This window comes from Schistocerca cancellata, chromosome 1, assembly GCF_023864275.1.
Source record: "Schistocerca cancellata isolate TAMUIC-IGC-003103 chromosome 1, iqSchCanc2.1, whole genome shotgun sequence".
Lineage (NCBI taxonomy): Eukaryota > Metazoa > Arthropoda > Insecta > Orthoptera > Acrididae > Schistocerca > Schistocerca cancellata.
The window spans coordinates 817,026,375-817,053,205 of record NC_064626.1 but is presented as its reverse complement, the minus strand read 5'-3'; the positions used below and the strand labels follow the sequence as shown (position 1 = coordinate 817,053,205).

General features: G+C 45.2%; 1 protein-coding gene across 1 annotated transcript in view; it reads right to left on the bottom strand.

Moving 5' to 3' along the window:
• Window positions 1–26,831, bottom strand: part of LOC126188164 (trypsin-1-like) — a 142,437-nt gene that overhangs the window by 27,298 nt on the left and 88,308 nt on the right. The window contains exons 3-4 of the mRNA XM_049929682.1: window positions 21,328–21,482; window positions 11,133–11,251 (exon numbers count right to left, since the gene is read on the bottom strand). Coding sequence (XP_049785639.1) covers window positions 11,133–11,251; window positions 21,328–21,482 — 274 coding nt within the window. The remainder of the gene's footprint in view (window positions 1–11,132; window positions 11,252–21,327; window positions 21,483–26,831) is intronic.

Below are 26,831 nucleotides of genomic sequence, written 5' to 3'. Positions count from 1 at the left end.
CATAACTTGTTGGAACATGAAACGTATTGACCTTGACGCTCTAACAGCCGATTGTTCAGAAATCTCATGGTGTCAAATAATCAGAGAACCTACGATCGACGGCAAAATTAATGAACTTGGTGATAAACTCACTGCCCTCTATGACAAACATGCACCTGTACGCACAATCCGTGTAAGAAAATCTCCTGCTCCATGGCTGACAGCTGAATTACGTCAAATGATGACTAATAGGGATGCTGCCCACAGGCGTTTCAAGGCAGGTCCGAAACCCGAGCGTTTCGAAGAATACAGAAAGCTACAGAACAGAGTGAAACAATGCATTCGCAATGCTAAAATCAGGCACGCTCGCTCCCCTGTATGCAGCGATCTGACGCCCACGACTCTATGGAAGAATCTCCGTAGCTTGGGGGTCGGAAAGGCAAAATCGGAAACTATTTTTCATGTGTCAGCTAACGAATTAAATGAATTCTTCTCTGCACCTCTGAATACCCGCACGGCTGATAATTACCGTCCACAAGATTCCCCAAACAGGATAACTAACAACGATACCTTCCATCTAAAACATGTAACAACAAATACGGTAAGAAAAGCAATAATGAGAATCTCTTCTGATGCAATAGGCAACGACAGTATCGGTATAACCATGATTAAGAATGTTGCCGATATCTTAGTACCTGTCTTAACTGATATATTTAATTTTTCCCTCGTGAACGGAATATACCCCACTGCATGGAAAAGAAGCATAATTTGACCCATCCCTAAGATCGAAAACCCGCAACTGCCTAGTGATTACCGACCAATTAGCATACTGCCTGTTGTTTCCAATGCACTTGAACATATTGTTCATGACCAAATTACTGAACACTTGCATGAATTCAGCCTATATGACAAATTTCAATCCGGTTTCCGTAAATATCACAGCACAAACACTGCTATAATTAAAGTAACTGATGACCTGAAATATGCCATCGACAATCGAAAGGCAACAATATTGACGCTACTGGACTTCAGCAAAGCTTTTGACACTTAACTTTGACATATTGCTCAGAAAAATGCAACAGCTTAATTTCTCTGATAGTGCAATGAGGTGGTTTGAAAAATACTTAAAAGACAGACAGCAATGTGTTGTCTGCGTAAATGAAAAATCTTCCTGGAAACATGTTTCCTCGGGAGTGCCACAAGGATCAGTCTTAGGACCACTTTTGTTTTCTTTATATGTCAACGATATTTCGTCGGTTCTGTCCTCCTGTAAATATCATTTCTATGCCGACGACCTCCAGCTCTACCTAAGCGTCAGACCTGAAGATGTAAACACTGCAATCGCTCAAATGAATGATGTTCTGTCTTCAGTAGTGACATGGGCAAAAAACCTGGGGCTTAAACTAAATGCAAAAAAGACGCAAGTAATCTTAATAGCCCATCAGAAATTAATAAGTTCAGATTTCCCCGAAGGGCTACCTCCTATTCTGCTCGACGGTACTCCAATACCATATCAGAAAACAGTTAAGAACTTGGGTGTAACTTTGAATGAGCATCTCAACTGGGCGGAGAATACAGTCGCAGTGTGCCGAAAGACGTCTGCTTGTCTCTATGCTCTCAAAAAGTTTCGGAACATATTTCCACAGGACTTGAAACGCCAGCTCGTGCAAGCACTCGTTCTACCGAACCTCCACTATTGTGATGTGATTCAACAAGGCACGAGAAGTGAAAACAAAAGACGGCTAGAGCTAACCATGAATGCCTGTGTGCGTTACACCTGCAACATTCGCCGATATGATCATGTTAGTGCTTCATACTCCGAGCTAGGGTGGCTGCGGCCGGACAAATTGCGTGACTACCTCACTCTATGTCTACTTCACCGACTCCTCGTCGCGCAAGCACCCCAGTACCTTGCTTCAGAGATTAAAAACCTGTCATGCCATCATAATCGAAACACGAGGTCACTCTTATTTGGTATCCTAACTGTGCCCACGCACAAAACAAAAACTTTTGCAAACTCCTTCTCAGTTGCCGCTGTCCGCCTCTGGAACAAACTGCCTCTTACCTTGCGCAAAATTCAATCTCCTACTATCATCCTCATAAAGTTCTCCACAAAATTAATGTACAAGGCCAATCCTCTCATCTGTCAAATAGCAAAGCTAGCGTCTCCTATCTCGCTCCTGAGATACCTTCCTCTTCATCTATCTCTATTAGCCCGGCAATCTTCTTTTCCTTTATATTTCCATAATTATGTTTCATCATGTCTCTCTATTCTTCTCCTCCCTTCACCATGAGTCTCCCTCATACTCCCTGCTGCCAGCACTCCTATCTAAAATCTGTCTCTTCAATAATGTCTAATTATAACAGTATTTATGATCTACGAATATAAACTCTATATGTATGTGTTTTTCCAGGTGTACCTTTCTAATTGTTTATTTCACTTTTGTACTAGATGTAGTTTAACATGCCTACTAAAACATATGAATGTAAAATAAGTAGAATACCTGGTTAGATGTAAGAGAAGGCCTGATGGCCCTAATCTTGCCAGGTTAAATAAATCTATAAATAAATAAATAAATAAATAAATATATTTTTTGCACAACAGATCCATAATGAAGAGAGCCTAAAGGGTGTAGACCAGGGATGTTCATCCTGGAGTCCGCAGGCTGCATGCTGCCCAAAGCAAGTATCAGTGCGGCCCAAGAAGTGAGCGTCTGTCACACGATCGGGAAAAAATCTTTAAAGTTTCGTCCATGTAAAGTTATGATGAACTGAATATATTTAATTTCAGACTTCCGCCATACGCTGCTGTTCTCTCTTCTTTCAGTGGTTCATCCTATCCCCCCCCTTCCCCCCCCCCCCCCTATCAAACAGTGGTTACCGTTGGTGTTAAGTACACTACTGGCCATTAAAATTGCTGCACCAAAAAGAATTGCAGATGATAAATGGGTATTCATTGGACAAATATATTATACTAGAACTGACATGTGATTACATTTTCACGCAATTTGGGTGCACAGATCCTGAGAAATCAGTATCCAGAACAACCACCTCTGGCCTTAATAACGGCATTGATACGCCTGGGCATTGAGTCAAACAGAGCTTGGATGGCGTGTACAGGTACAGCTGCCCATGCAGCTTCAAAACGATACCACAGTTCATCAAGAGTAGTGACTGGGATGTTGTGACGAGCCAGTGGCTCGGCCACCATTGACCAGACGTTTTCAATTGGTGAGAGATCTGGAGAATGTGCTGGTCAGGGCAGCAGTCGAACATTTTCTGTATCCAGAAAGGCCCGTACAGGACCTGGAACATGCGGTCATGCGTTATCCAGCTGAAATGTAGGGTTTCGCAGGGATCGAATGAAGGGTAGAGCCACAGGTCGTAACACATCTGAAATGTAATGTCCACTGTTCAGAGTGCCGTCAATGCGAAAAAGATGTGACCGAGACGTGTAACCAATGGCACCCCATATCATCACGCCGGGTGATACGCCAGTATGGTGATGACGAATACACGCTTCCAATATGCGTTCACTGCGATGTCGCCAAACACGGATGCGACCATCATGATGCTGTAAACAGAACCTGGATTCAACCGAAAAAATGACGTTTTGCCTTTCGTGCACCCAGTTTCGTCGTTGAGTACACCATTGCAGGCGCTCCTGTCTGTGATGCAGCGTCAAGGGTAACCGCAACCATGGTCTCCGTGCTGATAGTCCATGCTGCTGCAAACGTCGTCGAACTGTTCGTGCAGATGTTTGTCGTCTTGCAAACGTCACCATCTGTTGACTCAGGGATCGAGACGTGGCTGCACGAACCGTTACAGCCATGCGGATTAGATGCCTGTCATCTCGACTGCTAGTGATACGAGGCAGTTGGGATCCAGCACGGCGTTCCGTATTACCCTCCTGAACCCACCGATTCCATATTCTGCTAACAGTGAATGTATCTCGACCAACGCGAGCAGCAGTGTCGCGATACGATAAACCGCAATCGCGATAGGCTACAATCCGACCTTTATCAAAGTCGGAAACGTGATGGTACGTATTTCTACTCCTTACACGAGGCATCAAATGTTCAAATGTGTGTGTAATCTTATGGGACTTGACTGCTAAGGTCATCAGTCCCTAAGCTTACACACTACTCAACCTAAATTATCCTAAGGACAAACACACACACACCCATGTCAGAGGGAGGACGAGAACCTCCGCCGAGACCAGCCGCACCACGAGGCATCACAACAACGTTTCAGCAGGCAACGCCGGTCAGCTGCTGTTTCTGTATGATAAATCGGTTGGAAACTTTCCTCTTGTCAGCACGTTGTAGGTGTCGCCACCGGCGCCAACCTTGTGTGAATGCTCTGAAAAGCTAATCATTTGCATATCATAGCATCTTCTTCCTGTCGATTAAATTTCGCGTCTGTAGCACGTCATCTTCGTGATGTAGCAATATTAATGGCCAGTAGTGTATATTATGTGCGGCCCAAAAATACTCGTCTTCTTCTAGTGTGGTTTAGGTAAGCTAAAAGGCTTGACACCTCTGATTTAGACCATGGCATGAAACAAGACTACATAATACATAAAAAAATCTAACGTCTCTGCGACAGATTCTGTGTGAATTAGGCCTCATGTAGTAAAATACTATAATTTAAAAATACGTTTATTTAATAAGCAACTTTTTCACATAACATATAAAGGTACAGTATAGCGTGTTTAAAAAAGAATAACACGATTTCAAAACTCCATTTTTATTACTAAAAGCATACTACAAACAGAGTGAATCGCCAAATACAAAATCTTGAAGTTTTAGCTATGCTATTACAAATGCTCTGTGTCCATCAGCAGCAGTACGAACAACATCTAGACAATAGCTAAATTCGTCATAAACTTTACACAATGTATCTGCTTTTACAGATGTTATGGAGGCTGTTATTCTGTTCTTCACTTCTATGTCACGAGGTATAGGACAGAGGAACACATTTTTCTTCAATATATCCCCGGAAAAATCGTGTAGCGTCATGTCTGTCGATCTTTGAGGTCAAAAATGTAGGGCAATGTCTAGGGGTCCTGTGCGCCCTATCCAGCGTTGAGCTATCTTTAAACGGTGCAGAACTGGATTTTTCCACAACTTCAGGTCGACTCCGGTGACTCCACTTTCCAATAGAATCGAGCTCCAACACACTGGCACCACAACGTACGTCAGTGTCTCAACGACGCTCTGCGTCAACGTTGGATAGGGCACACGGTACCCCGAGACATTGCCCTGCATTCTTCGCCTCCAAGATCGACAGACATGGCTCCATGCGATTTTTTCTTCTGTGGATATGCGAAGGAAACTGTGTTCATCTCCCCTTTACGTCATGACATAGAAACTATGGAGAACAGAATAACAGCCGCTGTAACTGCTGTAAGAGCAGTTACATTGTCTAAAGTTTATGACGAATTTAGCTATCGTATAGATGTTGTTCGTGCTGCTGCTGCTGGTGACACACACAGAATTTACTATAGCATAACTAAAACTAAGATTTTGCGAGTATTTTACGATTCATCCCATGTTTGTAGTATGTTGTTATGAATAAATATGGAATTTTGAAATCAGATCATTCTTTTTGAAACATCCTGTACATTACGGTAGCCACCATTCAATTTCCTATATTACTCCAGTGAGCATGTACAGAATTTCGATTTTACGTAACACTGTAAATATCTGATGTTATTAATTACATCAGTCGATCCTACTAAAAAATTCGTCAGTGGAGTAGTAGGAGTGATCAATAAACTAACATTATCAGCAGTGCTGCAGCCGGAGCTTCAGGCAAACCTTAGCAAGCAGCCAAGCGACACGCGAACCAGCCACCAACGTCATTCTGCAGACCGAGCGAGGTGGCGCAGTGGTTAGCACACTGGACTCGCATTCGGGAGGACGACGGTTCAATCCCGTCTCCGGCCATCCTGATTTAGGTTTTCCGTGATTTCTCTAAATCGTTTCAGGCAAATGCCGCGATGGTTCCTTTGAAAGGGCACGGCCGATTTCCTTCCACATCCTTCCGTAACCCGAGCTTGCGCTCCGTCTCTAATGACCTCGTCGTCGACGGGACGTTAAACACTAATCACCACCACCACCACCATTCTGCAGCTGCGCACTGGAACAATGCTGACGCAGTACGCTACAATGCGGCGCCTTGCTGTCAGCGATTGACTGTGTGCTACACGGTGTACAACAACGTGGCGTTTCCGCAGCCGACACGTGTTGGGAGTCTCTCACCTGTGTTAACACACCACCTTGGAGGGAGTATAAGAGCTCCCATCTCAACCGGTAGAATCTTTGCATTGGCACTGTGCTTTCAACTGGTGAAGGCTCTGTGTCAATTCGTCCACTGTTACACTACTCAAGCCTCATCGAGCACCATCACCAACTAGGCGAATTCGCTATTTACGAGCCATCAGCTAGTCCTGATGGTTCTGGGCCTCGAACTGGGTCTTCTGAGGTGAGACCACCTACAACGCAGTGGGTGTGCCTTTGCCTGACACTCCGGCCAGTCTCAGAGTGTGCTGGGTTTCATTGGGGGACTATCCTCCTCCCATCAGCATCACAGAGCGCCGGTGGTACTCTGCTGCCACCTCGCTTGGACTTGCGTCACCTTGCTGACACGGCGACGAGCGACAGCAAGGTGAGTGCCCGGCACTATCTCTCCATACCTCTGGGTATAACACTCGCTGTCCACTAGCCACGATCAGCGTCTGGGCTGCTACAGTTATGTACTGTGTAGGAGGCATCAGGTGTAAGCAAGCTTGTGAGTATGCATTCTTTATTCTACACTCATTACAGTACAGGAGAAACCATACCACTGGCTCCCACACACTCAACTCTGGAAACCGGCCAGCCCAAAACAGTACCTACATTGGTGAAGGTAGCTGTCTCGTTGGTTGGTTTAAAGAAGGGAGGAAGGGACCAGACTGCGAGGTCATCGGTCCCTTGTTCCCAGTAAAATAATTACACAAGGGAAATAAGAAAAGAAAGGAGATGTACAGCGCAATAACAGGAGAATGGAAGAACCAGAAGAAGACAGGACAACCAACACTATTAGGGACAAAACAGGAAAAGAAAACCACAGGGAGAAACAAGAAACAGGTAGAAGGGATAAAAACAAGGGAGCACATGACTGTAGCTGGCCGACCACTAGAATAAAAAGGAAAAACCAGACACTCTACGAAACATTAAAACATCCAGCCTAAAAGCATTAGAGTGAAGAACACAAAGGGACAAAGGACATACGCAAAAACTTATATAGAATGATAAAACCCACCGTGACGTAAAAAACGTAAAACTAAATTAACTGATTAGGCATTCTCAGCTAAAATTAATGGCAACGAGTCCAGTAACTGAAGAGTCCACCGCAGGGCAGCCAAAGAAGGGCAGCTCACCAAGGTATGGGCCACTGTCAGCCGGGCGCTGCAGTGACACTGAGGTGGGTCATCACAGTGCAGGAGGTAGCCGTGTGTCACCCAAGCATGGCCAATGCTGAGCCGACGGAGAACCACAGAGTCCCTTTGAGAGGCCTGCGTGGAAGTCTTCCACACATTCTTAGTCTCCTTAATGGCACGCAATTTGCTGTGCGTACTGAGGTTATGCCATTCCGTCTCCCAGTGCCACAAAAACGTGTGATATAGTATTGAACGCAGGTGCCGCTCGGCAACACCAGTACTGGGGGAGCAGTGCGAAATGCAGAAGTTGTCTGCATACAGAGAAGTTGAGACAGACGGCCCTGCAGCTGCTGTCAGACCATTAATGGACACTACAAATAGGGATACGCTCAATATAGAGCCCTGCGGGACCCCATTCTCCTGGAAATGGGTGGAACTATGAGAGCACCAACTTGGACACGGAAAGTACGAAGCGACAGGAAATTTTGGATGAAAAACAGGAGTGGGCCTCGGAGAACCCACTCGTATAATGTGGCATGGATATGATGTCGCCAGGTCGTGTCATATGATATTCGTAAATAAAAAAAAAGGCAACCACGTGTTGGCGTCTGGAAAAGGCTGTTCGGATGGCCGACTCCAGGGACACAAGAGGATGGCCGACTCCAGGGACACAAGATTATCAGTGGTAGAGCGACCCTGGCGGGAACCGCCCTGACATGGAGCCAGTGGGCCACGTGACTCCGGGAGGCAACCCAACTGCTGACACACCATACGTTCCAGGAGCTTACAAAGAAAGTTGGTGAGGCTGATGAGCCGATAGCTATCCACATCAAGCGGGTTTTTGCCGGATTTGGGCACTGGAATGATGGTGCTCTCCCACCATTGCGATGGAAAGACCCCATCGCACCAGATCTGGTAGAAGATTGCGAGAAGATGTCGCTTATAGTCATATGAGAGATGTTTAATCATCTGACTGTTGATCCGATCTGGCCCAGAAGCAGTGTCGGGGTAATGTGCAAGGGCACTGAGGAGCTCCCACTCTGTAAATGGAGAGTCATACGATTCACTGTGGCGTGTAGTGAACGAGAGGACTTTCCCTTCCAGCCGCCATTTGAGAGTGCGAAAGACTGAGGGGTAATTCTCTGATGCAGAGGCTCGAGCATAGTGCTCAGCAAAGTACCCGGCAATCGCGATTGCGTTGGTAGATAACACACCATTTATGTTAACACCAGGAACACCTGTTGGGATCTGGACCTGAAAACACGTTTGATCCCTGCCCAGACTTGGGAAGGTGATGTAGGGCACCCAAGGGTCGAGATGTATCTCTTCCAACACTCCTGCTTCCGTCGTTTGATAAGTTGGCGAACACAGGCATGGAGCCGTTTAAAGGCTATGAGGTGCTCCAGGCAAGGGTGACTCTTATGCCGTTTTACAGCTCGCCGACGTTCCTTAATTGCTTCAGCGACTTCTGGTGACCAGCAAGGGACTGTCTTTCGCCAGGGGCTCCCTAAAGAGCAAGGGATAGCGTTTTCTGCCGCAGAAACGATTGTTGTAGTCACCTGCTCAACCATCACATCGATGTTCTCGTGTGGGGGAGATTCAACGGTGACAGCAGAGGTGAAAGTTTCCCACTCTGCCTTGCTTAAAGCCCATCTGGGGAGGCGTCCGTGGGCCTGACGCCAGGGCAGTGACAGGAAGATGGAGAAGAGGTCACTACCACACAGGTCGTCATGTGCTCTCCAATAGATAGATGGGAGAAGTCCTGGACTGCAAATTAAGAAATCAATGGTCAAGTAACTACCATGAACCACACTGAAATTTGTGGCGGCCCCAGTATTTAAGAGGCGGAGGTCGAACTGAGACAGTGAAGTTTCGACATCTGTGTCTCTGACAGCAAGCATGGTACCACCCCACAAGGGGTTACGGGCGTTAAAATCTCCCAAAATTAGGAAAGGTTTAGGGACTTGATCAATCAGTGCAGCTAATTCATTCAGGGGTACTGCACCATCTGGTGGAAGATATACCTTGCAGACAGGTATTTCCTGTGTCATCCTTATTCTGACAGCCACAGCTACAAGAAGGGTTTGAAGGGGCACAGTTTCACTACAGACTGAGTTTAGGATATAAACACAAACACCACCTGACACTCGATTATAGTCGCTACAGCTCCTGTAATATCCCTTATAGCCGGGTAGGGCAGGGGTCCGCATTGCTGGGAGCCAGTTTCCCTAGAGGCCAATGCAGAAAGCAGGTGTAAAGCTTAACAGTTGCCGCAGCTCGGCCAGGCGGTTGAAATAAACCGCCGAAATTCCACTGGCGGATGATGTCATTGTGAGACTGGGAAGGTATGGAACATTCAATGAGGCAGTTTACGTCTCAGGGTCACCTGGTGCCACTGACTCATTGCTTGAGCAGTCTATATCCATTTGGCTTAGGGTCCAGCGAGATATATGTCCTCAGCGGACACCAGAATCTCCACCTCATCCACAGACGCAGAGCTTGCAGGAGGCGGTGGTGTGTATCCCGCAGTAATTGCCTTGGTCTTGGGGAACTTCCTTTTGGATTTCTCTCGCTGCTCCTTGTGTCTCCCTATCTGGGAGGGCTTCACTGGTTCAGTCTCTGGGACTGAGGATGAGCGTGAAGCCCTATGACCAATTGCTTTTGGGCTCTTCAGCCACTGGTGGGTGTCATCTTACCCACAAGCAGAAACCTGAGAAGGGAGTGACCCAAGGGACCCTTTCCTAACGAGATGAGGTGAAGAAGACTTACACTTCTCCGGCACAGAAGTGGGGACTGATATCCCCAATGGTTGGGGGGGGGGGGTGTTGCTCCGAAACTGGGTGGTGCAGAAGCAACAGGAAGGGAATTGCCCCCACCATCAAGGGGGCAGGTGTAGTATCCAGCTATGAGAGGTGACTGGGGTTGGCGGAGCTGATGGGCTAGAACTGTTGTTGTGGCAGCATAATACAATGTTACACGTATAGGATGTAAACGTTCAAATTTCTCCTTAGCCTCAGTGTAGGTCAGTCGGTCCAGGGTCTTATACTCCATGATTTTCCTTTCTTTCTGGAGAATCGTGCAGTCAGGCGAGCAAGGCGAATGGTGCTTTCTGCAGTGGACACAGATGGGAGGCGTGGCACATGGAGTATTGGGCGTCCGCAATCTCGACATGTGATGCTGGAAGTACAGCGGGAAGACATATGGCCGAACTTCCAGCATTTAAAGCACCGCATTGGGGGAGAGATATAGGGCTTTACATCACAGCGGTAGACCATCTCGTGATATCTGCCTAGTAAGCGAGAAGACGCAGGTTCGAGTCCCGGCCGCAGCACAAATTTTAATTCACTTCTTCAGCTTCCAACGTTATCTGATGGATTTTTTACCAGATAACATCCAATGACTAGTCCACGTTCGAAGCCACTGAGCTCTCCTGACACCCATTCTGATCTGACTGCATCTCTACTGGCAACACATTACTTCCCCCCCTGTTTTATGCTGGCCGTCTCTCGTGACTTCTAGTGGTCAATTCCTCATTACATGCGGTCGTACAAATACTTTTAATCAGATAGTCTAGGCCGCTCCTGATCCGTCGAGATCACTCGATTAAATGCCACCTGACATTGTCCGAACGACGGGCTGGAGCGTCACGCAGCTGTCGGAGGCTGCCCGCCGTCGGGGTGCCTTTGGAAACCTGCAAGTGCCAGTTTGCGCCCCTCAGTGTACTCACACGCCGCTGTTGGTGTAGTCGTCGAGGCAGTGCGCCGCCGTCAGCACCCAGCGCTCGCTGATGAGGCTGCCGCCGCACAGGAACTGCACGCTGCTCTCGGGGCCGAAGCCCACCGCCGCCTGCAACAGCACAAAGCACACGCAGCCACTCTCAGCTCGGCCGTCAACAAGTGCTGCTCCACGCAGGGGGCCCGAGGCACTTCGCCACTTGCCTCAGCACAGGAGGCATTGGCAGCGAACGAGGTGCAGGCCTCACCAAAACTGTCTAACGTACACCACCTTCACTTCTAGTGCATTCGTCTACTGGACGTTGTATAACGCAACGTCCTTACTGACTCACTGACTCATCATCGCTTGCACCAAACCATTAAGGATAGAAATTTGAAATTTGTGGAGGGTGTTGATCTTATACTGTAGGCGCTCTTTAAGAAGGGATTTTTCGATATTCCATCCGTAAGAGGGTCAAATAGAGGTGAAATTTTTTTGAAAATACGCCGCTATTAAGGCAGTTTTGTAGCTAGACCTACGAAAATTGGTATTTCGTTTCTCGGTCAGAAATAAAGAAGTAAGTGTTTCAGCATTTTTTAAATTTAAACCCTGTGAAGGCGAAACAGTGGGTGAAAGTTCTTTTTTTGAAAGTCAGTCATTATTAAAGAACTACTAAAGTATTTTTAAAGCAACAGGGTTGTCTTTGCGAATTCCACCCTTAAGGGTTCAAATATAGAACGAAATATTTCATTATGAAAGCATTTTTAAAGCTAAATCTATAGAAATTTTAGTTTGGCTTCTCGGACAGAAATAAAAAAACACTTGTTTAACTGTTTCTGGAAATTCAAAGCCCATAAGGATAATATAGGGGATGAAAACTGTACGGAAATATTTCATTATCTAAACATTTTTGAAGCTAAATCTATAAAAACTTATTTGGCATCTCTGCTAGAAATAAAAAAAATACGCATTTCATTGTTTTCAGAAATTCAACCCCTAAGAGGGTGAAATAGGGGGTGAAATCTTTTATGAAAATATTTCATTACATTAAAAAATTTTTAAAGCCGAATATACGAAAATCTGTATGTCACTTCCTGGTCAAACATAAAGAAATAGCGTTGGGGGACGAAAGTTTCTAGGGAAATACCACCACAAGAACGCAAAAGGCATGATTAAAAAATCCTTGGACTCCAGTTACCAGAATAGTTTTTCGGTCAGAAGTACATTCGGAAAGATCATCCTTAAATGGCCTTTAGTAACATGAAAAGTTCGGATTGTGTTTGCAAATATCATAAAAATTAGATAGAAGAAAAAAAGACTATGCGGGCAGTCGAATTAAATCAGGTGATGCTCGGGGAATTAGATTAGGAAATGAGACAAAGTACTAGATGAGTGTTGCTTTTCGGGGAGCAAAATAACTGACGATGGTCGAAGTAGAGGGGATATAAAATGTAGACTGGCAATGGCAACGAAAGCATTTCTGAAGAAGAGACATTTGTTAACATCGACTATCGATTTAAGTGTCGGAAAATAATTTCTGAAAGTATATGTATGGAGTGTAGCCATGTACGGAAGTGAAACATAGACGATAAATAGGTTAGACGAGAAGAGAATAGAGCTCTCGAAATATGGTGCTACAGAAGAATGCTGAAGATTAGATGGGTAGATCACGTAACTAATGAGGAGGTACTGAATAGAATTGGGGAGAAGTGGAAATTGTAACACAACTTCACTAAAGAAGGGATCGATTGGTAGGATATGTTCTGAGGCATCAAGGGATCACAAATTTAGTATTGGAGGACAGCGAGGAGGGCAAAAATCATAGAGGGAGACCAAGACATGAATACGCTAAGCAGATTCAGAAGGATGTCGGTTGCAGTAGTTACTTGGAGATAAAGAAGCTTGCACAGGAGAGAGTAGCATGAGAGCTGCATCAAACCAGTCTCTGGACTGAAGACCACAACAACAATGCAGACCATAGAGTCTACGGTAGCGAAGCAGCGGGCACTAAGTTAGTCGCTTCATATAACACATGCAACAATGGTAACTGAGGACAGGTAGATTTTAATAAGGTAATTGAGCTAAGTAGATTAAAAAATAAGTCAATAAACATAATAAATGAATTATGTTATTTGGACAAAAAAATAAATGACAACGGTAAAACTAAAGGGGATATAAATGTACAGATGTGGAAGGAAAGCAGAAATGAACAATTACCCACAATGCCCATGTAATTAAAAACCTAAGGAAGATGGTCGCGATGTTTATCTCTTCGTCGTGAATGGTCGAGACTCAACCGATCCGAATGGGACAAGAAAGATGTGACCACATCTTAAAGTGGAGTTACAGGGAAACTCCTTTTCCTGACTTGGTTTTAAAATCTTGTATGAAACGACACTTCCTGGGCGCCAAATTCAAATGATTTATAAATATATTGTTTACGTAACCACTACAGCCGAAAGGTTAATCAGCCGCAGGAGGCACCTTGATAATACTGTGTAACACACCTCTAGCCTTAAAAATGGCTTGCATTCGTCGAGTAAAGAACGCCACAACTTTTCTCAGCTATGACGTACTGAGCTGCAGCAACTCATTCATAATTAGATTCCGTGCAGCTGCCAACCTGCGGCGAACTTGCTAAGTTTCACCCGCTGCTCTAATTAACCCCAGACATTTTCTGCTGGAGTAGTATCTGGTGATTTAGTGGGCCCGTCGAGATGCAGTAGTGTGCCAAAGTGTTGGTCACACCAGGGACATGCGTGTGTAGCCCTGTGAACAAGGCTATTATCTTGGAAGATGGGAATGTACACCCCTACTCATCATGAACAACACTTGGTCACCGACAGCATTGCAGTAAACCTCCTGGTTCGTGGTCACAGTAACCTGAACGAGTGGGTCAAAGTCATGGTACCAGAAATCCCTCACTCCTCCCCCCAAAAACATCACAGAGCCACCCTTGTGTGAACTACTGCTTCTACACACCGTGGGTTAAAAGCATTGTGGCCGGTTGGCGCACTCAGTAACTTTCAGCACTGGAAATGAGGAAAAATCGCTACTCATCGGTCACACTACAGACCTTCAGGCTGCTACAGTCCATTCTTTGTGTTTGCCCATTTAATACATGCAAGCAGTGTATCAACCCCTTTTTAATGCCATATTACATGGTCGCGAATGGTAAACGACTCCTTGCAGATACGTTGGACAGTCAACATTGATATACCAACAAATCGGAGAACTGAATTGACTGTGTGCTCACAGCCACGTTCAAACACCATAGCTCCATCCTGCCACCTTTAAATCCATCTTACTAACTTGATCCATGCAACCAACTGGTACATATACACTACTCCACTGCCATGATTTACGTAACCAGTTGGTCGTAGGTTCTGTTCTAAAAATGAACAGCTTAGAGACAGAAGTGATGATACTTTCTGCAGGACCCGACCATCATTTTGCAGGACAATGCTCAAGCACGTATAGTGCAAGCTGTTACTGATTTGTTTGACTGATGGGGCTGCCAAATGCTATACCACCTACTGCACTCCCCTGATATAAGCCCTCGTGAGTTCAACTATATTTCTAAACTGCAGGAAACACTTCACGGCATTCGCTTCAGAACTGTACAAATTCGTCGGGCATTAGACCCCGCCGCTCGAACTGTCAACACAACTGGCACTGTTAAGAGTATCCTACGACTTCCACACCACTGGCAACGGGTTATACACAATGCTGGTGACTACTTTGAAGGTCAGTAAAACTTTGAAACATGTATCTATTTTGTACGACCTGTAAATAAATAGTTGCCACTATTAAAGTTCCAATCCTCGTATAATCAACGACAGCTCTCTTTAAATATGGATAAACGTTTAAGATAATGTCTATAACAATGGGAAAGAATCCGACAGTATCTGATTACGAGATTAGCAATGAACATATTGAACAACTAAACTCGTAAAGTATTTAGGGGTTGTATTAAGAAGCAATATGAAATATGAGGATCACGTACAATTAGTACTTGTGAAGGCGAATGGAAGAAGTAGATTTGTAGGAAATGTTCTGGGAAAATGTAGTGCAGCTATTAAGGAAATAGTGTTCATGATACTAGTGCTGAGCGCCGCGCTGGATTAGCCGAGCGGTCTGGGGCGCTGCAGTCATGGACTGTGCGGCTGGTCCCGGCGGAGGTTCGAGTCCTCCCTCGGGCATGGGTGTGTGTGTTTGTTCTTAGGATAATTTAGGTTAAATAGTGTTTAAGCTTAGGGACTTATGACCTTAGCAATTAAGTCCCATAAGATTTTTTTAAAAAAAGAAAGAACTAGTGCTGACCCACACGAATGACCGCGCGGTTAGAGGCGCCATGTCACGGATTGTGCGGCCCTTCCTGTCGGAAGTTCGAGTCCTCCCTCGAGCATGGCGTGTGTGTGTGTGTGTGTGTGTGTGTGTGTGTGTGTGTGTGTGTGTGTTGTATTGTCGTTAGCATAAGGTAGTTTAAGTAGTGTATAAATCTAGGCACCGATGACCTCAGTAGTTTGGTCCCTTAGGAATTCACACACATTTGAACATCGAAAGAATTCATATATGCACTGCTAGGATCAGATTGATATACACCACATGAAAGTAAAACAGAAGTGTTCGGGGAAATTAAATGGGAATCCTTGGAAGAAAGAAAACGTGGTTGTGACGTAACCCTGCTGTTTAATTTTCGAGAACCTGCATTCGAAGAAGACTGTTCGACCACTATACTGATACCATCAAATATTTAGCAATAGGATCTTGAGAATAATATACAAGGACGTGCTGAAAAGTAATGCCTCCGAATTTTTTATTCTGTTCTCAGTATCGGTTGAGGTATTACGTATCATGCATATTAGTCGATTTTCCCGCTTCATTGGTACGGGTGGCACGCCTCTGCCAGTAGAGGGCTCTGAATTGTAGCGTTTAATGTGGCGCTGTTAACGTAACTTTGTCGGTGCGTGAGAAACACCCAAAGAACTGAAAACACGATTTCGAAAAATTTTGTCCACACATGGAACACTCTCTCCTCCGTATGAGAATGGCAACAAACTGTTGGCATACAGACATACACAGAAAATTTGACATATTTTTACATTCAGGTTGCTAAGTAATCGTGACTTATTTAGTCTCATATTTGAAAAAAAATAAAGGTCTATTACACAAGTAGGTCGATCGAAATATTGTACCACTTTTGCAACCTCATTATGGAGACTTGGAAACTCTACCTGAGGAAAGCAGTGTAGACGTCCTGGACAGTTTTGGGATAACGTTGCAGGTCAATCAGTTCATTTGGGCAGTGCAAAAGGATAGGTCCAAATGGGAATAGGCACGTGAGGAGTCGGAAAGGAAAGTGGGTACTCCAGTGTTAAGGCAGAAGAGGTTAAGTTGGTTAAGATCAGCCAGGAGGGCACCTCAGACAGGCCCTGGGAGAACCCCAAAGGGCCATGTCATCCATGGAGCGAGGGGTAACAAGAACACAACTATAGGTGCCAGACGGGAGAACACAGGGTTTGCGACTAGCCAAAAATTTCGAGCTACTGGGTAAGGCACTTTTTCCTTTACCCGGACCTCTTGGACAGCCCGCTCATTAAGATACACAGGACAATCCCGAGAGGAGGCGGCATGACCGCCATTGCAATTGATACAAGGGAGGGGGGAGGAGGAGGACAGTCGCCCTCGTGCGCATCCCTACCACAGGTTACACATTTGGCTGGGTGTCGACAAGACGTTCTAGCGTGGTTGAAACGATGACACTGGTAGCAGTGCTTCGAGTTCGGAACGTACGGCCGGACTGTGGTAATTTTACAGCCTGCTTTGATATTGGATGGAAGCACCACTTTATCGAAGGCGAGAAAAAGACTGCGTGTTGGCACTAAGGAGGAATCTACCTTTCTCATTACAGGATGGACGGCAATGACACCCTGACCAGAGAGGTAAGATTGCATTTCGGCCTCGGTTAGAACATCGAGAAGACTAGTGTAAATAACACCACGTGAAGAATTCAAAGTTTTATAGGCCTGGACACAAACGTGATAGCCGTGGAGAAGCGACGCGGCAAGCAATTGTTGTGCTTGAGACTCAGAAGTAGTCTCCAAAAGCAAAGTGTCATTCCGTAAACGAGAGCAGGATTTCACAGGGCCGGCAGTTGCATCAAAACCTTTCTGAGTAATAAACGGTTTTACCGTGGCGAAGGACTGACTGTCTTCAGTACGTGAGACCACGAGGAACCGTGGTGCAGCAGGAAGGGCCTTTGAATCATTATCCTTGTTACGTTTACGTTTCGTAGACGCTGATTGTGAAGATGATAGATTCATTTCGGGAAAATCCCCATGATTGCCAGCGTATTCGATGGCGCACACCTTCCAACTGGGCGCCCCCTTCACAAGGGGGCGCACCCGCCTTAGGTGATCGTTCACACCTCAAAACCACAGGTCACCCCTCTCGAACACATGACAGAGGGGCCAATCGGAGATTTGGGAAGGTAGCAGCTCAGGCAGTCACCCCTCCCTGGGCCTGGCCTGCACCAGGAGGTACGTGTGAACCCTACCTGTAGACCCGGGGCTGGGAATTAAGCGTTACCCAGTCACCTGTTACGCGTCAGACGCGTGGGCCGACCTTCAGGAGCACACTGAGAGGAAGAAGAAAGAGGAACCTCCAACTAGAGGAGAAGAGAGACGAGGAAAGGAAAAGGTAACGGAAAACAGTGGTGAGACTGTTCTTGCGTCAGCGACAGACAATGCGAAACATTCCCGTTAACACCCCAGACATGTTCCCAACGGAGGGGAAAAAGAATAGCAACAGGAATCAAATGTTAAAAATGTGTGTGAATTCATTAGGAACCAAATTGCTGAGATCATCGGTCCCTAGACTTACACACTACTTAAAGTAACTTAATTTAACCTATGCTAAGAACAACATACACACATACCCATGCCCGACGGAGGACACGAACCTACGGCGGGAGCGGCCGCGCAATCCATTACATGGCGCCTTAAACCGCGCGGCCACTCCGCGCGGCTAGCAAGAGGAGCGACCTGCAGAACGGAAGGGAAACGATGCTGCAAAGGCTGGGGCCAAGTTGCAGCCAAGAACGAACCCGCAAAAATCGTGTATCTTTATTTTTGGTTTGGCACATTGTAGTCTTACAAAATCAGCAATCCCTCTGATATAGATCTTACGTTACTGAAAGCAGTAGACGTCAAGAGGTTGGCAATATCATCAGCATAACATCTTTGCTTGGAAAGCTTACATCTAGAAGGGTACGATTTCACGAGTAATCATGCAGCAATAGGCTCTTTTCACTTGTTACATGTTAACCAAGGTCTGTAGTTAGAAAAATTTACATGTGTTCTTTAATTATTTTTCCAATTTTACTTGCCTCCACATCAATGTTTCATAGGCAGTGTGTGTATTTAAAATATCTGGGCCGAAAGCGCCTCGTGCTACCTGGAAACAGATGTACAATTTGTCTGCTATTCTGTTTGTCACTGATAAAGCCATTGTGTAGCTGTGGTAGAGCTATGTACAGACTGCAACACACTAACTGTAGTTTTCTTTCCTCCGTGAGACGGTGTTGTTTATGAAGACATTTCATACTGGAATCCTCTCTGGTCACTGTTCCAAACATTTCTCCGAACCATGCTCTGACATAAACTTGTTTACTTCCTCCGGAAACTGTTGTGCTTTCTGATGTATACTATTATCGTCTTCTATGTGCTTACGAGTGACAAACGTAGTAATAAGACTGGATGAAATGCCATATTCAGCCTTACGATTGTCGATAGAAGAAACCGAAGCTTTAAAATTGTTCAAGGTATCCATTTTAGAGCTTCTAGCGCCCACATTTGCTAATTCCAATAGTGAACGATCCATATCACCTCGCTCTATCGTCGGCCGCGGTGGCCGTGCGATTCTAAGCGCTTCAGTCCGGAACCACGCGAGTGCTACGGTCGCAGGTTCGAATCCTGCCTCGGGCATGGATGTGTGTGATGTCTTTAGGTTAGTTAGGTTTAGGTAGTTCTAATTCTAGGGGACTGATGACCTCAGATGTTAAATCCCATAGTGCTCAGAGCCATTTGAAACATTTGAACCATTTAAACCTTGCTCTATCAAATTGCAATATTACATGCTCTTTTATAGTTTGTAATTGCAACAGTCTGTCCTTTGAAATGAGTCTGTGCTCACCTTTTGCTAGATACGTAATTTAGAATTAATCTGTATGTGATTTACTTTTAATACACTTACAGCACCTCATTAGTTTGCTACAGCAAGTGAAGCCACGATTGCAGTAGTCTTCATAAATGTTTTCTAGTACGCTGTCATCAATATCTTTTAAGAAACTGGTTCTCGATTGCGTGGGCGGAGATAGGTCGTGCTCACTTTGACTGTACTGTTCTGTTCTGTTGCTCTGTATGTAGATAAACGTCGTTTTCTGCTTGGCCAGCCGCCCTCGGATTCAGGTTCTTCCTGTCCTTCAAAATCAGTATATCTACCCAGCGCAACTTCATTTATTTCTGTGTCATCCCCATTACATTTCTGAACTATTATGTTATCTAATCACTGAAGAGCCACTGCCTAATATCCTGTAGGACCCCCGCAAGCACGCAGAAGTACCGCAACACGACGTGGCATGGACTCGAATAATGTCTGAAGCAGCGCTGGAGGGAACTGATAACTTGAATCCCGTAGGGCTGTCCATAAATCTGTAAGAGTATGAGGGATGAAGATCTCTTCCGAACAGCACGTTGCAAGGCATCCCAGATATGCTCAATAATGTTCATGTCTGGGGAGTTGGATGAACAGCGGAAGTGTTTAAATTCGAAGAGTGTTCCTGGAGCCACTCTATAGTAATTCTGGAGGTGTGGAATGTCGTATTATCTTTCTGGAACTGCCCAAGGTCGTCGGAATGCGTAATGGACATGAATGGATGCAGGTGATCAGACAGGATGCTTACCTACGTGTCACCTGTCAGAGTCGCATCTAGACGTATCAGGCGTCCCATATCACTCCAACTACACACGCCCCTCATCATTACAGAGCTTCCACCAGCTCGAACAGTCCCCTGCTGACATGCAGAGTCCATGGATTCATGAGGTTGTCTCCATATCCGCAGATGTCCATCCGCTCGATACAGTTTGAAACGAGACTCGTCCGACCAGGCAACATGTACCCAGTCATCAACAGTCCATTGTCGGTGTTGACTGACTCAGGCGAGGCGTAAAGCTTTGTGTCGTGCGGTCATGAAGGATACACGAATGGGCCTTCTGCTCCGAAAGCCCATATCGATGACGTTTCGTTGAATGGTTCGCAGGCTGACACTTGTTGATGGCCCAGCAATCTGCGGAAGGGTTGCACTTCTGTGACGTTGAACGATTCTCTTTGTTGACCCCTTTCTTGCAGGATCTTTTTCCGGCTGTAGCGATGTCGGAGATTTGATGTTTTACTGGATTTCTGATATTCACGGTACACTCGTGAAATTGTCGTACGGGAAAATCCCCACTTCATCGTTACCTCGGATATGCTGTGTCCCATCGCTCGTGCGCCGACTATAACATTACCTTCAAACTCATTTAAATCTTGATAACCTGCCATTGTAGAAGCAGTAACCGATCTAACAACCGCTCCATACACTTTTTGTCTTATATAGGCGTTTCCGACCGCAGTGCCATATTCTGCCTGTTTACATATCTCTGTATTTTAATACGCATGCCTATAGCAGTTTCTTTGGAGCTTCATTGTATATCCATTGACCGCAATTTCATTTACATATTCAGCATGTCGCAACTTTGTCTCTAATGTTTGGACTGCATTCGTACGATTAATTCTCTTCATGATGTCATTGTATACAGTTTGCACAATACCCCACATGCGAACACTTCAAAAAACACATTCGTATAGCTGTTATACTTCACCCATCTCGAGCGCTTGTTAGTGCAGCTACAACACGCAACTGTCTTATGGTGTTAGCAGACAAGTACAGAGTTTTGGATGGATGGAAATGACACAGACCTCTGTTTTTATGCTCGAGTGTTAGTCTAAGCACGGTTTCGAGCGGTTTCTAGAGTTCGGGATCAAAGGTGTCCCTTTAAAGTAGAATATTCAAAAGCTTTATCCTTTAAGTGAGTACCAGCTGTGGGTAGGTGAGCGACTGCCTTACGACCGTACTGGATAAAGGGAAGGGGATGGAGGTGACTCACCATGTGAGGGAACTCCTTGGGTTCGGCGGGCACGCCGCCGATGATATAGGGGGCGCCCTCGCCGCCGCACAGCGAACGGTTGATTTTGGGCGCTCCGTCCACCAACACGGGGCTGTCCTCCAACCGGAACACGGCTTTCCCCCACTCCTCGCACTCTGCAACACGAACAGTACAGCAGGTAGTGACATCGCTGTAAGTGCAGTTAAGAGGGCGCCGTCCTAAGTCCTTTGAGTTGGGCCGCTTCTCCTCCTGAATGCCTACCCCCTCACCATTCCGAACAAAACGTCGCCTTCACGTCGTGTCTCATAGCCAGCCCCTCTTCCTCCTCCTCCTCTACATTATACCATTCTCCAGCCTCAACCCAATTCAGCCAAAAAATGAAATAATTAAAATAAACTTAGGATTTTTTTAAATTTTAAATTCTCTGTTGAAACGAAATACAATCCTAACTGTGATATCTTAGAGAGATCGCTTTTCAACACCAAAGTAATCAATGTGAATTGATAACACAGACATTAGCGAGGGAAATCTGCAATCGTCAACGATGTATGGGAGGTGCTCTTGAAGAGCACGCCTCCCCTCTTAGCGCAGCAGCGCCCTCACACTGAGGTCAATGTAGTGCCGACCTAGCCTGAACTCTGTCCAGTTCATGACCTCATCTGAAGGGCTCAAAATTATAGTATAGGACCAACGTGATGATTGACCTGTTCATTTAAATGTGACATTAGAGCAGTTTGTTAATCTGTGCATCAAGTAATGCTTTAATATTCAATAACAGTTTTAACTTATTAAGCAGTTCTGTGACAAACAAGTGTGCCACAGGCAAGTAAATCTTTTATTCATTTATGTAATAAAGTGAACTAATGTGAGTGTTCCAGTGTGATGAACCTTCTCCAGAGCTGTCACAGAACCAACAGTTGTGGCCAGACAAGAGTAGTTTCGCCTGGCCATAACAATAATAATTTTTCCTTGATCCATCCATACATGAAATACCTATTCGTTCATGCATCATTGCACATAACAAATACTGCACACTGATGAAGCTACATTTTAGTTAAATACAAAACCAAACCGTTTCTTATGAGACTCTGCATTTAGCTAGTAATAAAACCTGTTTTCGTTAATTAGAAAAAGTATTAAAGTTAATTACAACCTTGAATAATATCATAAAAGTGAAATAACGTCTGACACTATACTCTAAGACAAAACAGAACGGGTAGATGATTTCTAAGAACTACTGTAGCACATCATTCATAGCTCTGTGATATGAAATAAAAGGCGCTTTATCAATGAGATCGCCTCACACTGGAAGCCAACTATACGGTAAATTCAAATTTCACACAGTAAAATCAAATAGCATGGGGTTATGAGTTTGAGGGGTTCATAGGCAAATGATACGGATTAATTAGAGGATTAAAATATGAAATGTGTGTGCTTATTACAGTATCATTTACATAAATACAAATTGCAAGGCCGATTTGACTTGGAGTGGACACGACTCAGATATGAAGGGGTCAGAGGGGGGAATGAATCATCTCACTACCTTTCGTCATCAGTAGTGTGGTTGCACCCACAAGAAAGACAGACCGTGGCATGCACGTCACATCACGTGACACTACGGGTATTACAAGTGCCAATATCTTCCTCTGGCAGGGAGCGTCCTATTTAAGGCGGGTTTAGTAATTCTTAACAGCATGTTTAAGTGGATGCAAGCTCTCGATAACACACGACAAAGTTAAGATCTATACTGGGTACTTTTCATTGACATACTGATTTCCTGTGGGCTCTGCATGGAGCCGAGCGTTCACGAAGTGTAGCGAGGAAGCCGTCTAGTGTGACGTCACGAGTTCGTTGCGGAGCCCGTATTTCTCGTGGGCCGCGTCGTGTGGTCGTGTCGTCGGCAAACGTTAGGTCGGTACGGTGCGTCGCCTCGTAGTTCAGCCTCGGTTAGTTGGAAGTCTACTGTCCTCATAGGTGTAGGGAGGCGTATGTTAGGCAAGGAAACTGCAGTGTGTAGTCGAGCGCTTAATTCCCAGGCGCTGGATTACCAGGATTCTTCAGTGTAACACGGACCAGGAAAAAATCAGTCACAAAGTGACGAACATTCAGATGTGAGTAAGAACAAGAATCAGAGTCAGCAGACTGTGTAAGCCGCTGGGTTGACGAGCCTCCAGGTCCTATTCCTTTCGCGCTGTCTCACTCACTGTCCTTTCTCCCCTTTCGTGGTCCCTTAGCTCAGCACTCCCCGAAGTTTTCGTAGTCTGAACCTTGTCGTTGATGGACCAAATTTACACCGCCACTAACTGAATTATCGCTGTCTCCCGACAAAAGCTCCCAGTGCTGATTGATCGCTGTCTTCTGACAAAGCCTGCCAGTGCATGATGGAAACCTCATGCCCTGTGTGGGCTGGTGTTTGACTCGGCAACTGGCGTTGGGCGCAGTCAATCCAGCACATTGTTCCGATAAATTTTCGCATTTCCTAGTCTTCCCGAAAGCAGCCACAGGGCAGTTGCTTATAAGGGCTGTTTCTGTGTTGGAGCTGCATAGTCTTATGTCTGTGCATCATCCGAGATTGAGCCGGTGTTCTTGATTTATAAATATCATTCTTACTGTCCAGCAGCAGGCCCATTCTTCTTCGGCAGTTCCATAGTTTCACCCACCCTCCCTCCCTCCCCGTACGCATTTTTGACGCTTTTGCGTCTACGCTCCATCTCAGTGCCAGCAGGCGTCCGCGAATTATCAGCACGTTTCTCGCTTTTTAAGGCAGGCCGAAATATTATGCAGCAAGCCAGAAGTTTCACACATCGCCTCTGTGATCCACGCGCTTTTGTATCTATGCATCACCCCATTTCCTGCATAGGTTTACGACACTGGTTTTTCCCATTGTCCACCATGGTATCTATTCCCAAGAAAGCGGAGGGCATCCACTGGCCTCCCTCTGCGAGGGGTGCAGAACGCTCGCACGTCCACCCTTCCCAGTGCCGTCTCCGTCGGCGTTCCAAGACACACCCCTCGTCCTGAGCCGCTGTCGCTTGGAGGCGGCGAAGTTATTTCAGTGCATAAGTTTGAATGTCCAGGCCTAAATGTAAACTACTAACGAAATATTCTTTAAATGGCCATACAATGCAGAATTTCACGTCCGGTATATATGTGCTTGATTTTGTTTCACGGGTATTAGGCCTTGGTTCAATGCATGTTTCTGTACCTAGCAGTCCGTTTCTTAAAGCTCAAGAAATCATCTCCGATAACTGTTTCACTCTTAAACAAGCTCATCAAACTGAACTGCTTATACCTGTCCGTACAGCAGTAGGATCGTGACGCCATCAGACAACAGCCTAAGATCGGGTAGTCGCGTCGACGTGTGTTATGGAGATTTTAACAAGGAAGAATTGGCGCTGCTTGGTGTATTTACCATAAGGCTCACAAATTCTCATTTCAGTTTTACTTTCCTGTAAAAGTTGTTTGTGTGTTTTTGAAGGACTCGTTTTTGTTGAAATTAGTCCGCAGCTAGTGGTCGTGCGGTAGCGTTCTCGCTTCCCACGCCCGGGTTCCCGGGTTCGATTCCTGGCGGGGTCAGGGATTTTCTCTGCCTCGTGATGACTGGGTGTTGTGTGACGTCCTTAGGTTAGTTAGGTTTACGTAGTTCTAAGTTGTAGGGGACTGATGACCATAGCTGTTAAGTCCCATAGTGCTCAGAGCCATTTGAACCATTTTTTGTTGAAATTATTTTTATGGTTTTGAAGGACTGAAGTAGTAGGTACATTGGATGGGGATGGGATTCTCGGACAGAGTCTTTCGCCATTGATGTAATTGATGACGTCATGACATTTCACCTACCCATCCCCCCTCCACCGTCTAACTTAGATCAGTTGCCCTGCGAGTAAAATGGTGAGAAATTTAAATTTAGAGGGAAGTTAAAATTTTAGTGGTTTTTATCCACTCTCGTGTCACCAGGGATTTTGTCCTGAACCTAAATTGGCAGGAAATCCAAGATGGCGATCTGACATGGCGAGCAGGGCATACTGGCCCTACAATGTCAGAATCCAAGAGTTGGAATAATGGGACAGGATCTATGACGTTAAAATCCAAGTTGGCTGACATGGAATACTGGCTCCATAACGTCACAATCCAACACTCCGTCTTCTTGTTCCTTGGCATATTTTACTCTCCACACTTGCAGTTTGTAGAACTTATTTTATAATGTTTGCAAAGACAGATCGTGATTGCTTGGCACGATCTGGATACTCTTCAGTGTACAACCACAGCGCTGCTGTAATACAGTAGTTTGGCGACATTCATCATAAACAGTGTTCACTTTTTCGACTGTTGTATGTATTGTGAATGTCTCAATAGCTTTATTGGCAAGTTATGTGATTGTTACAACTGCAGAACATAGACTTATGGACTTCAAGTGCACAGGTAAACATAAGAACCATACCTAAATTACATATTTACTTGTATTTGACATACTAGCCCAGACGCTTGTGGAACCTGTTCTCCTGACGCCGGCACAGTGGTTTGCGGCGCTGTTATCTTGATACTAGCTGGTCAAGTCTTATTCACGTTATATCGTTGAAATTCTTTTAGAAGCTTCTTTTAAATGGCGCAGTAAAAAAGAATATAGTTCTATTAGGAAAAAAGGCGGTGTCTTAATTCGACGACTATAAACGATAAAAATCATCTGCGAACGTCATTAAATTCGCCATATTGTCCGATATAACTTGGCGAAAACCGCACCTCGATGTATTTATTTATTCTGCCTCTCGCTTTAAGGATGGTTCCTTATATGCTAGCCCAATGCACTGGATTTTGAGTCTTTAACGTTACCATGGAAGCAATCACGACGCGTTTTTAAATCCCACCAACGCATCATTTCGTGACCAAAAAATGTAGATGTCTTCAACTGCATTAAAATACAGGGCTGTTTCTTGATTAGTCTCTACAGCATTTGTAAGGACTACATTTAAATTGTGACTCAGTTGTTTGTTGCACACTATTGCATGCGCCACGTATCCTTCGTCGTAGCCTTAGACTAAACTTTTACTCATTGGTAGGGCCTTGCGTTCTTTATATTCAATTAACTGATGCTTTTATCCTAAAGCGGATTGATCTTTGACCTAGATGAAGGATCTAAACGAGTGACTTAGTTGCACGTCACTTTAATTTCCAAAATAATCTTACGTTATTTTAACGTAGGGAAGACGTCTCTTGACTTATGCAATTTACTGTTGTTTTCAGTTTTCCTTCTCGTTTTAATTTTTCCTTACTTTTTCCTGTTCTTTGCTTTCCAGAAGTATCTTATTCGCGGGTACATTGCCCGGTCATCGCAGCCCCGATACGCTCCTACAATTATCGTTGGACTGTTTCCTTAATTATGTGGTGATTATTTCCCGCTTTTCCTCTTAGAGTAAACAACATAGCACGCAAGACGCTACGCAGTTCTCAACAATACAGGGGCCCCTGCGGCTGCCGACGCCGTTGCTTAGCAACAGTTTGAGACGAGA